Raw genomic sequence first — 17,282 nt, 5'->3', positions numbered from 1 at the left:
TCAAATACTCAGCACACATACACACACACACAAACACCCACATCCACGCAAACATACAATGCGAACACAACCTACTTCTCAGTGTCTAACATACGCATGCATGGCCGCAGATAACATCATCCCTGCCTCTCTCCCCCCTCAAGTTATCTTAACTGCGAGAAACTAATTTTCAACATTAATTACTCGCATATTCCCTCTCTGAGAGAGTGTTTGTCCCTCTGACAGGAACAGTAAAACAGCGACAGTGATGAGTGGGTGGTTTCACACCAGCCGACTCAATGCCGCGCTGTGTTGCTGTGAAGGCTGGCCATCCATAGCTCATTGATCAGGAACCTCTCCACCAAGTGGGCTTTCACAAGGAATTTCATGGTAACCCTAAACCCTGCGCTGACCCATGACGTATTATTGATGAATGGTTGCGTTCCAAACGTCACAGCAATTTTAGGCATGTGAGAAAAATGTTTGGCTGCAGTTTTCGTAAACTGGATAAATATATCATGATTCCTTAAACCTTCACACGGTGCAGAGTGACTTCACACCTGACAGCAGTGCATCCCCTTTACTGTCAATATGCGTTGATCTCTCACAATTCAGGATGAGCCACCACGCCCGCTGTGCCACAGGGTCGCGCGGGACTCGAACCATGTGTCGTCTCAGGTCCGAATCAATGTCCCTGACATACTGTGGGCCAGCTGAAAGTGCCTTGAACCTTTTGGAACATGGAGGGGGGCTATGAAAAAGTGTAAATTGGGGTAGTTTCTCCTCAGGAGAGGACAGAAAGAGCGTGTGTAGGGGTGGAAGAAGTCCAATGCTTTGGGAACCAATTGAGCATTCCTACTTACGTACTTACTCATGTACTTCATATTATTCATGTAATATTCATATTTCAGTTTGATCCAGCCGACAAAGGAAGAACAGGATTATCAGCATGTTCTCTTTACCAACAGGTTTCGGCTTTTAGCACAGAATGTGACTTTACCCCAACATATGGGCCAAGATGATTACTTATTGTTCTAGCTAGAGTTTATATCAAAGACTTACGTTTACTTAAGGAGGTGGTTATTGTTTTATGAAAAACTAATTTCCATGGAATTTTTTATTTTCTTATACCACATACTATTACTGTGAGCTGACACAGCTGGTTGTCTGAGCTGCAGCTCATTGGGCAGGAAACCAAGTGGTAGGCCCAAACAACCGCATAGTAGCCCCCACAACCAGGAAGAGAAACTAAGAAAGAGAGGCTCAGAGAACAAGGAAGAGAGGCTCCAAGAAACAGAAAGAGATAGGCTTTGCAAACTAGATAGAGACGCTTGGAGAACCAGGAAGAGAGGCTCCGAGAACCAGAAAGAGAGGTTTCGCAAACCAGGTAGAGAGGCTTCGAGAACCAGTTAGAGATGCTTGGAGAACCAGCAACTGTAGCTAGCATAGCTGGACAGAGTGTTACCTTATCTTCAAACCACCACAGCTAATGTATAAAACGCCTAACAGAGCAACCTGATCATTCACATGCAATAGGAGGAAGGCCAGGGGGGGATTTTTTGATTTTTTCTGTAAGGCGTACCCCTCCACTTCTCACGCCCCCTGGCTCCAACAGACCACCGTGTATGCCTGTTGTCACTGATCACATGATTGTAAAGGCTGTGGACCCCGGGGCCCTAGCACATGACCAACACCCACAAACACACACACACACAAACACACACACACACACACACACACACACACACACACACACACACACACACACACACACAAACACACACACACACAAACACACACACACACACACACACACACACACACACACACACACACACACACACACACACACACACACACACACAACACAAACATGACCAGACACACACACACACACACAGAAACACAAACATGTCCAGACACACACACACACACACACACACACACACACACACACACACACACACACACACACACAAACACACACCTATCTTCCCCTCCACCCCCTAACATAGCCCCTCCCCCCTCCCCTGCAGGACCATGTGAACAAAATTATGTAGAAGAAATCTTTCCTTACTTCAAGGCGCTTCATTAGTGGATTTACAAAAGACCATAAGGTCTTGTTTACTGTGAAAACAGAAAGCATGACAACAGAATGGGAAAGATAATGAGTCAGCGGCAAGGAGCTCGACTAAGAAAATGGCTGCCCTACCTAGTGAACTAACAGGGCAGGAAGAGCAAAGCCACAATGTGTTTTCAGTCAACGTCCCTAATACCATCACTTGAGTCAAAAGGCAGGAGGCTCAATTCAATTGGGCTAGGACTCGGTAGAACAACAACCATGGGTATTTGTTTAAAAGGAAGATCAATTCTCATGGGTAGATCATATTTAATTAGATTAGAGTGACAAGGGATTGGCCCGCAGGGAACAACCTCATCTGGCCTGCTACCAATAACTGAACGAATACCTGAACATTGGATCACCCCAGAAATATGTCACCATTTGGTCAACTGGACACAATAATGTTGAGGTACACAACCCTCCATTTTGTTTCAACTTGCATGTTTAATTCTTAACCATGCAAATGCTTATGATGTCAGTTAATGGTGTCTGCAGTTCATTGAAAGCAGGGCAGGAATAAACTTTTACTCTTAAGATGCCAACACCATGTACAGCTTGTTTTTCCAGTTTCTCGTTTGGGATTTCTGATTACGTTCTACTGTATCCGTGTTTTTAAATTCTCTGGTAACTCCTAAATTTACCTACTTTGAGTTGAGGGTTTGAAACCCTGCGATTAGGTTCTCCCCTTGCGCCAGACAGAAGTAATGACCATCTGTCACCATCTTGAACCAAACCACAACATGTCACGTTTACTGATAAAGTTCACGTGTTGCATGTTCTTTAAAGGGCAACGCTTTTCCTAATTGCTCGTCATTTTCTGTACTGCTTCATCGCCGTCAGCAGCATCAACTCTGTTTCCGTGGAAAAGTTGGGACCATTGACATCATATGCCCGGGATTTGCGTTTTCCATTTGTCCAATTCGGAAAAAACTGTCAAAGTGTTGTGCATGATAGTTCTCTTTTATGTTCCTCAGTGTCTGCCACCGTTTGTCTGCTATTTTTCATTTCTTTCTTGTTTCTGTGTATAGCAAAAGGTTACATTGCAGTTCTATTACGTGTTGTTGTTTGCGTGGTTTAATCCTTGTGTCGTGTTCCCCCTTTGAGCATATTTTCTGTTTATTTCCCCTGTTATGAAATCTCAGAAATCAGCAGCAATCATGTTAGTAATGTTGTCATCATTGTTAGTAGTAGTATTGGTGGCAGCCGTAGTAGTTAGCCAAATAATATTTGTAATAGACAAATATAAGACATAGTAGTCGTAGTAGTAGTTAGGGTAGTAGTTAGCAGTATAATCTGATCAGTATTAAACATATTAAACTGGTAATACTTGTAGTCTTAATAGCAACAGTAGTACTAATACTAGTAGAAGTTGTGGTAATTATTTTTATGGAGAATGTGTATGTCATGTGTATGTATTCCAAAGTCCTGATAATATTTGACAGCTAGATACTTCCTTTCCCCCCGGGGTGAACATAAAATGATAATGTTCCGGAAAATAAAAGTATAATATTACGTTTTCTGTTTATTTTACCCTGGTCTCTTTGAAAAATGTACCAAGACCCCAGGCTTCTCGGTATCTTATCATCAAAACTTCTTTCTTTATTTCTTCGACAAGCAATGATGCATTGCATGTCTATATATATATTTGTATACATGAAGGAAGTGGTTAATCGATGTATAACGATGTGGTGGAGCTAAAAGCATGCTTTTGAAATATTTTTATATGTTATGAAATATTTTTTAAACACTGTACTGCCCGAGCCTAGAGCCACTCATATGATATCTGCGAGCAGAACTTCTTCGCAGTCATGAGTTAGCATTTTCATTCCCTGCCTTACAGCGACATACCGACAACACAGTCTGCAGCACTATAAATCAGACAAGGAGCTCAGTTCGTGTGAGAGGGGCAGAGAGAGAAAGATAGAGACGAAGACAGAGAAAGATAGGGACCTAGAGAGAGAGACAGAGACATAGACAGAGAGAGAAAGAAAGAGGGAGAGAGAGACAAACTTGGTTGAATTGCCATCCCTGTGTATTATTGTCTAGAGACTAGACTAGTTGCATTTTGTGTTTGCCTATCGCCCATTCTGTCCGAATGTTTTCAAACAAAGGAGCAAATGTAATCTGAGGTCAAACGTGATGTTCGTTTTCGTAATGACAGATCATTTAAAGGATCGCTTACAGGGGTGGGGGCCACAACAGCCCCTCGTTAGGCCCGGGTCTGGAAAACACACATAAATACCCCCCCACCCACCCACACAAACAAACACACACACCACACAAAAACACACAGACACACAAAGACTCAGACACACACACAACCCACCCACCCACCCAGCCACACAAACACACACACGATAACACACACACACACAGACACACACACACACACACACACACACACGCACACATACAGTTGCGAGGGGGGTGTTTGAAACGAGAGCAGTGCGCACACGGCGCAGGCGCGCACGCCCTGCTCCCAGCGGGGCGGCGTGGGGAGACCAAGCGGCTGTTAAGGCCGTCCGACCGGCGTCCAGTTTCACCAAGCAGACTGATGTTACGTGTCAAACAAACTAAAGAGATCCCTAATCGAATAGTCCCAACATCACTCGTGCAGCCAAATACACACAAATCGGATTGCCTCTCACTCTCACGCAGTAAAATGAGATACAATTTCATTCCATCTCCCCCCACCCCCCAAGCCACCAACCGTGGTGGGGCCGTGGTTCCTGGTCGGGCCTCGCTATTCTTTTTCACCGCCGTAAATGATCCTTCACCGTGTTGGTAAATCATATTTCTTGTCCGTTGAGCATTAAAGGCAGCATTGAGTTAAGGCCAAATCTTTGGTCGACCCCATTGGGATCGGTTTTCTAAAACATTGTAGGCCTGAGCCTTTGTGGCCTTTTCTCATGTGAAAATAAGTAATGTATTCATACAGATTCTTTAAGGATAGGCTTTTCACCCAGGACAGAAAGACAAGCTTGCATCTTTGCTCACCTTCTTTGTCATAAATAAGTTGCTTTACCTTGATTGCTGCTGTGTCTCTACAGTAGAAGCGGCTGCTTTTATTTTGACAACACTTACTCGACATAAAACCAGCACTACAGCATAAAACCAAAAATCATCTTGTAAAAAACATTATTGTCACAATGTGTCAATTTGAGCCCCTCCGAGTCAATAGGCGGAAGACTTTCTTATAAAAAAAATAAAATAACAATGTTCTGTCCACTCTGACCTGCTGTGAGACTAGCGCAGGGCGGCGGAATGGCTGGCGATAGTGGTAGCATTTTGGGGAGGGGTTTTGTGAGGGATTTGGGGAGGGGTTGGGGAGTGTCAATGTTAGGATTCTTGTATACTAAGAAAGATGGGGCTGGCCAGCATAGAATTTATCAGCTAGGATGTGATTTAATTGATAATATTACAGAAATCGAAATCGATTGTTATTAACAGATGTGTCCCGGCTATTCGATCTACAGGCTAGTTGAAAGCAAAAATATGTGTCTTATAAAAAAAAGCTTTACAACTTTAATGCAATATACTGTGAAATTGTTCTTCCATAAAAAAAAAAGATGTAGCCATTTCAATAACTTTTTTATCTGTAAGAAATTGGAAAATGATAAATTATAAATATTAAATGTGCCGGAGCTAATTATTTTATCGACAGCAGGAAGTGGCTGCCACAGATATCGTTATACGGTCATCTTTGCGGCAAAGCATGCTACCGCCATGTACAGATGGAGAAGCTCTTCAAAGCTTGAAACAGCATGGCTTTTGTTTCAGGTATTTGGTTATCATTGGTACTTTGAGGCCAGACAACCATTTGCCGGCTTTTTTGGCTCCTGGTGTTTTTTATATTTCGTTGACACACGTGCGCCCTCTGGTGGGAAATTACAGTAACTGCTAATGTTCAAGTCTCAGTCGGACGGACATACAGTATGTATGTACCGTTCCAAGTCCACAGTTAAGCGCACACAGCTATATATAAGCACACGCAATATCTCTCTCTTTCTCTCTCTCTCACTCACACACACACACACACACACGCACGCACGCACGCACGCACGCACACGCACACACACACACACGCACACACACTGACAATGTTTCGTGTGAACCCAATCACTAAAATGATTGAAAGCAGGTACTTAACTCAGAAATGAGTGCAGAACTAGGGAAAGTAAATAATCTCTAACCTAATGACGGAATCATCTCTTACCCTCTCTAACACCTGAACTTATCTAACCTACCTAAAATTAACTTTCTCTAACATCATACCTAAAGCTAAAATCTCTTAACTAATGTACCTAAACACCAACCAAACATTAGCAAACAAAAAGACATGGCAAGAGTTACATTATAAATCTTTTATTGAAATATAAATCATCTGAATGTACATAATGTATAGGAAAACAGAGTAATAATGTGTGTATTGGGAGAAGCGGCTTGGGCCTATACTGACCCAACGTACCAACGGAGGTGTACCACAGGGAAGGCAGTGCTGAAGCCAAGGACGATGCGTACAACAATATTAGCACAGCAGAAGATAAAGAAAAGCGCACTGGCGCCAATTTGTCTCCACGTCTTCCACCCGGCAGTAGGGCAGAGAGGGGGAAGTGCCAGTGAGAGGGATGGAGAGTTTGGGTGTACGGTGCGCTGGATTTAGCTGGAGGATCAGGAGGAATACGGCTTCTGTCCAAGTGTCTTGGCTCTGATCCAAAGCCCTCGCGTTCCAAAGGAGCTAAAACACTTTCTTCTCCCTATTCTCTTTTCTGGTGTATTTTTATTTGTTCGCTAAGGTTCTACTTGGTAAACAAATATGCTGGTATGGCTATATATCTTCTAGCTACTTTTTGGTAACATGCAGAGTAAGGCATAGATTTTTATTTTTATTTTATCATTGTGGTGCGTTATATTAGGCAAAAGGAAACTTCTATTAAAGTGTGGTCGACTGAAAGTAATTAAACTGAAACATAGTCCTCTGTGCTTTGGTAGAGATTCATTTCTTGTTGTAGTATCCATGACTAATACAAATGAACAAGGTGTGTGTCGTTGTGGAGCAGTACTTCAAAACTGCAGTGTAAAACGTTATGAGCTGAAAGTCCTCAATTGACCAGAAGTGTACTCCATTGTCTACCACATTTTGAGTTTGGTTTTCTATTTCTGAACAAGGCTCAACCATCGGGTGCAGAGGATTAATATGTGCTTATTTTTTCATATAAAATACTGTAATCTTATTGTCAATAACTCTGTTATATAAAATCACTCTCAAACTATGTACATTACAATCACGCTGGGCTTAGGGTTTCTTAGACACACCCATTACTGGAGCAAGCTGTCATGGGAAAGCGGAGACGGTACAAATAAAGATTTGACTTCGGCACGTCCGTTAGTCCTCTCCTCACAACTCTGTGGCAGTTCTCTAGCTAATATTCACAAACATTACATGTTTACACATTGGTGACGTAAAAAAATATTTTTGTACCGCTGCTTTTCGTTAACCGTTGCTTTAGCCATTTCATGAGCCATTTCGTTAGCCAACATAATACTGTCGTGTACACAAATTGTAACATAAAACTTGTGCTTTTTTGAATCTAATGCGAATGATTGTACCAGCATTGGGTGAGAATTAGGGAGGGGTGATGTGGTTGGAGAGGGACGGGGGGGGGGGGCGACTATTGATTGTCACTCACAATCTCTCTGTAAACCAAGGAAACTGGCCACGTCTAAACAGTGGATCTCTAGTGGTTCTGATTAGCTAATGCAGTGGTCTTCATTTTTCACCCAAACAACTGAATCCTCCTTCCTCGATTGTATCGTTGCACGTATATTACAAAAAAAAATGCCCTACGGAATAAGAAACCTCATCCCTCCCGTTTTTGGATTTTCTTTCTCCCCGGTTGGTGCGTGTTTAGTCCGTTCTCACGCTACCAAACTTTGCTCTGGAACCCCTGGCTCGGAGAGTCCATTCATTGTCGTTGTATTCACCACTTCCTCCCTCCAGACTGCTAGGGAGCAGAGCCCAGGGAGACGTTTCATGAAGTCAAACACCAAGAGACCCCCCCCCCCCCTCCCTAAGAGAACAGGAAGAAGTGGTATGTGCTTCTCTCCTCCTCTCTGGTGGGGCAGTCCTGGTCAAGAGGCAGGTTTGGAGGTGAAGGGCTGAGGGGATATCTGAGAAGGTCCATGTACCAAAGTCTAAGAGGGTCTATGAGGGTCTTTGGGGGGGGGGAGGGGAGGGTCTGGAAGAGAGTCACAGCAGGGGACATGAAGGTCACAGGAAGCTATCCTCCACCAGGTCGCTGGAGTCCAGGCACATGTCGTCCAGTAGGGTGATGTCCTCCAGGGTCTCTCCCTCTCGCTTGGCCAACGTTGAGATGCTGGAGCCCGTCTCGATTGCGCTCTCATCGGAGGTCTGGGAGCTAGGGGAGGACACCAGGAACATGCTCAGCATCTCGCTAGACCATTACAGTTTACATCGAGGGCATTTAGCAGACGCTGTTATCCAAAGTGACTTACAATAAGTACATTTGTCAGAAGAAAGAGAAACAATATATCGCTGTCGGTACGAAAAGTGCTTAGCATTTATAATTGCTAGGTTAACCCATTCCCTGGGAACAACAAAGATAGCTAGGGTAAGACGCTATTAAGTACACTATTAAGTACTATTTTTAAGTGTGAGGACATACAACATACAATAAGTGTGTACATTAAGTGCCAGGACATACAACATACAGTAAGTGCTAGACCTTTACATCCATGTGTGACTGTGGTGGCACTTTGCTGTTGTACCCTGCCTATTTCAATATTTATTCATGAATTTATTTGGGATGGGACTGTACTGTATTAAAAACATCTTAGTAAATGTGTCAGGGTTAGCCAGGATGCTAGGTTACATCTGCAGTTCCTTGGCATGACTTTTTACTAGGGTATTTTAGTGGATGCTTTTATACAAAGCGACCTACATTTCAGATACAGGTCATTAGGCATCTTGCTTAGAGATTTTTCTGCTGATTTGTGTACTTTCTATACTCATACCAAAATATGGTAGAAAAAGAAATGGCAACAAATAGCTCAAAGATATGCCCTGAGCAGTTTTACAGTTCTTACAGTCACACAATTTGAAAACATACAATATTTGAGCAAGATTTGCATAATAACGTTTAAAAAACGATATAGTAGCGAGTATCTGTAGGAATCCCAAACAGACGTGATGTGTGTATAGTAGTAGTTATTGTTGTTACAGCACGTTCAAAAAACGCATCACAAAAAATGCTTTAAGTTTGTTGGATTTGAAAGAGCTATCATTTGAATGTAATAGAAATGACCTAGCTTTCTGTCAGCTATTACTGAATGAAATGCGCTGAGAGAATATCTGTACTGGTAGACTGTGTCTGCCTATGTATGAGCCAATTTCGATTTGAGAACGCTCCTGTGGCAATTCTGACCCATCGGGGCCTCTTTTCCGTGATTGGCTCGGGGAATCCATTTCTGCCGGTCAATCACGGGTCAGTGAATAGCAACACTTCCAAATGTCAGAGAAACGCAGGGACTCTTGTTCAGTTCCAACATTTTTCCGCTCTCTCTCCACCCGGTACCTACGGTAAGGTTTGAGAGCCGTAAAGCGAGAGCAGCTTCAACACAGGTTTGCAAGAGTGGGCCCAACTGCTCACCTGTGGCGGTTCCTCTTGCCGTACTCGTCGTCCGACAGGGGTTCCAGGTCGGGCAGGGGGATGATGTAGCCGCTGTCGGAGCTGAGGCGCTGCTCGTCGAAGCCGCTCTCGCGCTCCTTCAGCTTGCCGTGGTTCTTGTAGGCGATGCCGATGTAGGCGTTGTCGTCGACGGCCGAGTCCGTGTCCACGCACACGCGGGTCACCGCCGGGTGGTCACTCTTCAGGAAGTCCTGGTTCACCCGGTCGTAGCACTGGAGGCGGAAGGAGGAGGAGGAGGAGGAGGAGGAGGAGGGGGAGAGGAGAGAGAATTTAGGTAAGTTATTTATTTTCATATTCTTCTCTTTGAAGACTATTTTAATTGTTCAGATTTAGGAGGATAAGCTGGTAGACATGTGGAGATGGTAGAAAAGAAAGGAGGAGGAAGAACAGCAATCGGTTGTAAGACTGGAGTCATGTGGCAGAAGAGGACTGTTTAATTAGTGTGTTCTCCATTCTTTAAAACCATCATTTTAAAACATTTATCTGTCCATTAAGCGCCTGTAAACCCCAGAACTAATCTATTGTATGCACGGCAAATGGACCTGATAACGGAAGAGAGGCTGTTAGCTGTTTCGTTTTGCTTAAACCCAAATGAGCAAACGAGGAACTGCAGTGTGTGTGTGTGTGTTTGTGTGTGTGTGTGTGTGTGTGTGTACGTGTGTGTGTGTGCATGTGTACGTGGGAGCGTGTGAGCATGAGTATGTGGAGACACAGTATGCCTTGAACCCCCCCCCCCCCCCATGCCACGTGGAGTGGCGGTGAGGTCCTTCATCTACCATGTGTGCTGCTGTGTTTAACAGCCTGAAGGGGCTCATTATGGCAGGGTGTTGGAGCCCGGGGGTGGTGGGTGTTGGTTGGGGAGAAAGACCTCCAGCTGGTACATTGACCTTCTAATCACAGGTCTTCGCACCCACAGCACCCTGTTTTACACTGTTGTCACCCTGGGGGCCCGAGAAACCGCAGAAACACATAAAGACGCTCATACACACACATGCGCTCGCGCTCGCTCTCTCTCTCTCTCTCTCTCTCTCTCTCTCTCTCTCTCTCTCTCTCCAACACACTCATTGTCCTAGTTTGAGAGCTTTTAGTGAACGAGAGGGCAAGCGATCTACTGTGAAACCTTTTAATGTGAGTGCTACACAGATAAACTGGAGTGGTCTTTGGGCGGAACACATTGCATTGGCTCAGGAACAAAATGTCTCAGGAACAAAATGTATCAGGTTGTGGATGACTTTGTGAGGTCATGAGTGTGAGATAGAAAGCAGGTGTTTAAGCGTGGAGCGGTCAAAGTTCAGAGAGTGTTGGGAGGGGAGACTCACTCTCTTGTAGCTGGAGGGAAGGAGGGAGGCCACAGCCTCGGTCAGTTCCATGAAAGAAGGACGCTTCTCAGGCTCACTGTTCCAACACCGCATCATCACCTCATACCTGAACACGCCCAGGCACAGAAACACACAGGAAGCTTAGCACAAGGGCTACTAGCTCAAAACTGCAGATAAAGAGGCTTCTTTCTAAGCATAATGTAATAATTCCAGTATAATTTATAAATTTGTTTTTGTAAAAGACTATAAAGCTGAAGAAAGGTATACATAGGAACTTTTACGTGCACAAATATACAAATATGACGCAGTCCGGGGTGGCACCTACATGTCGCTCGGTGCGTGCTCTGGCTTGGCCATCCTGTAGCCACTCTTGATCTTGTTGTAGAAGCTGGGGTCCACCACCATGCCGGGATACGGGGTCCCACCTTCAAACCCAACACTCCCATCAGTTCCTGATACCTCCATGATCTCACTTCCTGTCACTTTGAAAGCCTTACTTTTGTTTTTAATGTTATTTTTATGTCATACAAATGTTCCCACTGAAAATGTCCCATCAACTTCGGAAAAAGTTTACTCCAAATAAACATATACTGTATAGGCTCCAACAGTCGGACATATACACATCATTTATGACTTAAAGTTGTGTGTGTCTTCAATGTGTAAACTAACCGAGGGAGAAGATCTCCCACAACAGGATCCCGTAGGACCACACGTCACTCAGGGTAGTGTACAGGTTATCAAAGATGCTCTCTGGTGCCATCCACTTCACCGGCAGGAAGGTCTGTTCAACGCAAGACAATCACAATCAATATGTATACACATGGAGGTCATATCAATACAAACAAAACCTGTATCCTATACATGGAAGCCATCTTCATTTCAAACAAAGCATATAAACCACTTGTGTCAAGGTCAAGGTTTTCGATCTTCTTTCCTGTCAACCCGATCAGACATGCACCCACACCATTGGTGATGTCAGCCAGATATAAACGGAGCAGTTATATGCCTTGCTGAAGGACATCTGAACCATGAGAGATCGAACCTAAATCCTTCCACCTCCCCTTCTACAACCTGCTCTATCTGCTGAATTGTACTGCTTTCAAACAAACAGACAGACAGACAGATAGAGCAACAAACAAACAGACATACAGACAGACAGACAGACAGACAGACAGACAGACAGACAGACAGACAGACAGACAGACAGACAGACAGACAGACAGACAGACAGACTTACGCTGCCTTTGGAGACATAGTTGTTGTCGTGCATGATGTCACGCGCCAGGCCGAAGTCGCAGATCTTCACGATTTTCCCCTGGGACAGCAGCACGTTCCGGGCCGCCAGATCGCGGTGCACACACTGAGGGAGGCAGAACACATACACACTATCAGAACGACAAACTCAGCATCTTCCACCGTCCCTCACTGTTGTTTGTTTGCCAGTCCCAGTGCTTCAAGTCTTCGACCGACTCGTTCAACAAAAAACATCCGTTTTGTTATTCAGTCGGTCGGTCGGTCGAGCGTTTACTCGCCACATCTAAATCTGCCTCTGTCTGTGGGACATTTTTTCGGGGTATAATTTGTAATAATCCTTTAGAATTTCCACTTGGTGTTTCCTCCAACGCCTGGGCCTTAGTGTAAACATGGCCGGCCCTGACCAGGGGATAATAACCAGGGAGAGGGAATGAGTAGCTGGAAGTGGAGGCTAATTCTACCCTGGCCGGTCCCCGGCTATATTCAAACACACTCGCCTCTCGTCGTTGGCACAAGGGCGGCTTATCTCAGAGGAACCCTGGGTTTAAATGCAGTCCTGCTGGCCTGCAGGCCTGTCATCAGCACAGGCCCAAAACACCAGCCGCCGCCACCACCACCGCATCACGCCAACCTTTGTCACCGTAGCAACAGGTTTGCAGGTCACTCGCAGAGAGCCCACCAAGTGATGTCTTGCCAACCAACCAGGAAGACCTAGCTTTTAGTTTTTTTTAAAAACCCTGGTTTGCACTGAGAGTGGGTCTGACCACTTTGGGACTGTACCCAGCGGCGGTGTTGAAGTTGGACTCACGTTCTTGGAGGCAAGGAACTCCATGCCCTTGGCCACCTGGTAGGTGAAGCTGAGCAGGTCAGTGGTGCTCAGGCCGTCCTTGCCACCTTCTGACAGCAGGTTGTCCGTCTCACCGTCTGCATGGAAAAGAATGAATGAAATAAAAACAGGCAGTTAGGAGCCAGACCAAAAGAGGGGGGTGTCCGCCCGCTCACTGTAAATATAGCAGCGGCTTGCACCAGCCAGGTTTTTGGCTAGCGGCAGGGAGAAGCCAGGGAACTATTATCCAGTCTGTGTAATTACAGGGCTGGGGTAGAGCTAGAGACTGAGAGGGGTGCAGCCTTACACCAACATGGAGACAAATACAGCGCTAATGCCCGGCTAACTTAAGGAGTGCTGTGCGACAAGGTCAACTTTTTTAAGTTAAGGATAAATTTAGTACTGAGGTTAGGTATAGCAACATTTTGTATCAGATGAAGGAAGCCCAATTTTGGTAAAAGATTAAGGATGGACATTTTGGTAATGGTTAAGGAATGTAAGGTAACATATTACGTTAAGGTTTAATATTAAGTTTAGGCTTATGGTTTGTATTAGTTACAGTTAGGTATTAGGTGAGAGTTGGTGTTAGGTTGGAAGTTTAGGTGAAAGCAACACGTTGAGTATATAACAATCAAAACAAAAAGGCAGAGGACACAGACAGACATTACGAATTTCTATTAAACAGTCAGAGGGCGCTCTCTCTCTCTCTCTCACCGAATCCTTTCTGCGAGGGGGGGTGATCGTAGTTGGAGCGCATGATGTCTGAGTACTTGGAGCTGTTCATCTCCAGCATGGGCACGTACTGGGTGTTGTCCGCCTGCTTCATGTCCATGTAGTCTCCTCCCTTGCCCTCGAAGGACAGGATGACGTAGCTGTGTGGCGAGAGGAGGAAAAAACCAGACCGGTTACAGGACGGCCTGGGAAACACACAATACTTCCCTATACTGTCCTGTTTTCATGCAGAGTTACAGATTATAAAAGGGTTTTTTGAATGTTTGAATGCCTGTGACGATAGTACTGTGAATTCATGATGCAATTCAAATTTTCATAGTGACCTACTTCTAGAAATATAAAATGTAGGCCCCACCCTACTTTCTGTAAAACTGCATATCAGAATCCTCTTAGTTTGAGAGAGCAACCATTCTATGTTCCTCCTCCATGGATATTAAGTGGGAATTGTTGACATTATGCTTGAGCAATATTATGTTGCTTTGGGGTAAGTTTAGGTATAAAGCTAGAAAGGGTTTTGTTACGGCATTCAACGGTTACGTTTATGTAAAGGGGTACGGCGAGATAAAGACTGGGTAAGGAAGCGATGCATCATGGGAATAAGGACCACACATGGTGGTGAGGACCACCACTGACAGAACTCTGTAGTGGGGTAGAGGTGTGGTCGGCGTGATTCATTCAGTCAACCCGGTTGACCCCCTTGGGGGGGATGATGGGATGGAGGTGGAGGTGGTGGTGGTGGTGGTGAGGAAGGGTATGACGGGATGGAAGTGGTGGTGGGGTTGGGGGCTGGAGGGGTGTTTGGTTCTCAACCACATCGACACAATTAACAGGTAGCTCTATGGTAATAGGGTTAGAGTGAAAACGAGATCACTTAAGACCCGGGATTGGATTATGTGAAGATGCTAGACAGGCTGGGGGGGGGGGGGGGGGGTAGTTTGAACTGCGTTGGTTGAGTGTGGATACTTTATCATAGAACATAACAATACTATATAACACTGTCATTTTAAACATGTTTTGGGTTCCTGGTTAAGAAGATATTACATTTTGTTTGCATTTTGGTAGTTTATTATAATATTATTATATATTAGGAGGTTGTGGGTGTGGGTCCGGGCTGAAGGAGGTTGTGGGTGAGGGTCTAAAGTGAAGGAGGTTGTGGGTGTGGGTCCGGGCTGAAGGAGGTTGTAGGTGGGATGGAAGGTTACCTGCGGCTACTCTCGTCCACCGGGTTGATGCCAAAAATGTCCAGGTTTTTCCGGCTCTTTTCTGGCTGCAGGCTGATGAAGTTCTCGCGGTTCTTGTGGAGGTAGTTGACCAGGTCGCCATAGAGACAGTACTCTGTGATTATGTAGATGGGACCTGGTGGGGGAGAGAGTTCCAGGAAATGGTTTCATTACGTCACTCCTATCCCGACCATTACCTCATCCTTTCTACGCTACTTGTACTTTATATTTAACTTTGTTTTACCTTTTCATCGTGCTTTCAATGTACGTTTTCTTTCATTTTCCTTTCCTTAACTTTTCCACAGTTCTGGCAATGTCAATGTTCATTTTTCATGACAATCAAGCTCTTTTGAATTGAATCGAGAGAGGGAGCGAAAGACAGAGAGAAAGAGAGAGAGAGGTAGAGAAGTAGAGACGGAGAGAAAGAGAGAGGTAGAAAGAGAGGCAGAGGGTGGCAGAGAGACTGTGTATGAGTGTACTGAGTGTTTGGTGTATGTCTGCTAGCTAATCTTATCAGGAGCTAGGAAATGCTAAAAGCAGAGCTCTGGTGTGAGGGTGGTATGTGTGTGTGTGTGTAAGGGAGAAGGGAGAAGGGGGCGGAGCTTGAAGCTAACCCCTCATTAGAGCTCCAGAGTAACACTCCTTAGTGTCCATTACAGCTGGACACGCACATGCCACTTACTACGTGTTTGTGTGTGTGTTTGTGCATATGTGTTTGTGAGAAAGCTTGACAAAGAGGGTGGATGGTGTTGACCAGCTTGCAAGGCTTGTGCCTCTGTGTTTGTCTTTTGGAGTGGGAATAAGTCAGTGTGTGCGAGTGTGTGTTTGTATGCATGTTTGTGAGTAAAAGTGTGTGATTATATCTGCACATGTATTTGTAGGGATCAACATAACCACTGTTATGGCTCAGAGTAGCAATAGATCAGGTCCACAAATGATACAGCGTGTGTGTTTGTGTCTATTAGCATGTCATTAGTGAGTTAGCGCTAGTGTGTGTGTTTCTGTGTGAGTGTGTCCTCACCAGACTTGGTGCAGGCTCCCAGCAGGTTGACGATGTTGATGTGAGGTCCCAGGTGGGTCATGATCTTCAGCTCAGACATCAAGGCCTGCTTCTCGCTGGAGCGCGCCGTGGCTGGAAACACCAAACGATGAAATAATTATTGATCGATTGATTCATTCATCCAATTACCATCGCACAGTAACAGGTCACATTTTCTCGACAGTTTGCATTTTATTAGCGTAGAAAGATGTTTATATATTTGTAACTTGGCTAGATAAAGATGTAGAATACATTTTGGCTAACATTCAATCCACAAACTGTCAACAGTCATTTGGTGAAAGTAACTACACTTCGTACCCATATATATAAACTAGGTTGTACGAGGGATAGATGATAACAATACACATAAAGCTTGTAAGGGGGATTCATTTACAATAAAGTATAATTACGTTTGAGCATCTTCACGGCCACCTTCATGACGGGCTGGGAGCGGCTCAGTCCGTAGGCTGTGCCCTCCACCACCTTCCCGAAAGCCCCCGAACCCAGAATACGACCTGCACGCACACATACACACACACACACACACACACACACACACACACACACACACACACATACACAAACACACACACCAGGGTAAATACATGACACAGCACAAACCAGAACAGGTAGCAGACAGAGCACAGGGTTAAATATGAAGAAGGCGGAGAGCACAGCCTTGGTTCCTGTAACAAGTCATACACCCCAAACATCTGGCGGAAATCAACCCTCCATTAGTTCCTTAGAAAGATTTGCGATCCACCCAAACAAGAACTGATGGGATAAATATATGTAATACATGTATCTCCTTGCAAGAAGCTAAATGCACACACACACACACACACACACACACACACACACACACACACACACAGACACACACACACACACCGCAGCAGTAGCAAACCACCCGTATCTCATCCTAACTTCAAACATCCAGAATCCGCCAAACCTCCAAACATCCCGGCTGCGGTCCAGACAGCCGCCCGCTGGACCACAGAGCCCGACCTGCCAGCAGCTACACTATGCTGCAGACCACTGTAGACAGTCAGGAGACGACCACCACCCCCAACGCACTGCAC

The 17,282-nt window shown here is 45.0% G+C and overlaps 1 protein-coding gene across 2 annotated transcripts in view; it reads right to left on the bottom strand.

The window, feature by feature from the left end:
- Window positions 1-6,456: 6,456 nt before the first annotated feature.
- Window positions 6,457-17,282, bottom strand: part of pdgfra (platelet-derived growth factor receptor, alpha polypeptide) — a 25,608-nt gene continuing 14,782 nt past the window's right edge. For both annotated transcript variants that reach the window (XM_079740390.1, XM_079740391.1), the window contains exons 19-29: window positions 16,611-16,715; window positions 16,183-16,293; window positions 15,144-15,297; window positions 13,924-14,081; window positions 13,192-13,307; window positions 12,367-12,489; window positions 11,799-11,910; window positions 11,455-11,554; window positions 11,130-11,235; window positions 9,772-10,022; window positions 6,457-8,520 (exon numbers count right to left, since the gene is read on the bottom strand). In XM_079740390.1, the coding sequence (XP_079596516.1) occupies window positions 8,373-8,520; window positions 9,772-10,022; window positions 11,130-11,235; window positions 11,455-11,554; window positions 11,799-11,910; window positions 12,367-12,489; window positions 13,192-13,307; window positions 13,924-14,081; window positions 15,144-15,297; window positions 16,183-16,293; window positions 16,611-16,715 (1,484 nt within the window). In that variant the 3' untranslated portion in view covers window positions 6,457-8,372. The remainder of the gene's footprint in view (window positions 8,521-9,771; window positions 10,023-11,129; window positions 11,236-11,454; window positions 11,555-11,798; window positions 11,911-12,366; window positions 12,490-13,191; window positions 13,308-13,923; window positions 14,082-15,143; window positions 15,298-16,182; window positions 16,294-16,610; window positions 16,716-17,282) is intronic.

Source organism: Pollachius pollachius (assembly GCF_949987615.1).
Source record: "Pollachius pollachius genome assembly, chromosome: 7".
In the NCBI taxonomy this organism is placed as follows: domain Eukaryota; kingdom Metazoa; phylum Chordata; class Actinopteri; order Gadiformes; family Gadidae; genus Pollachius; species Pollachius pollachius.
This window is presented reverse-complemented; position numbering and strand designations above follow the sequence as displayed.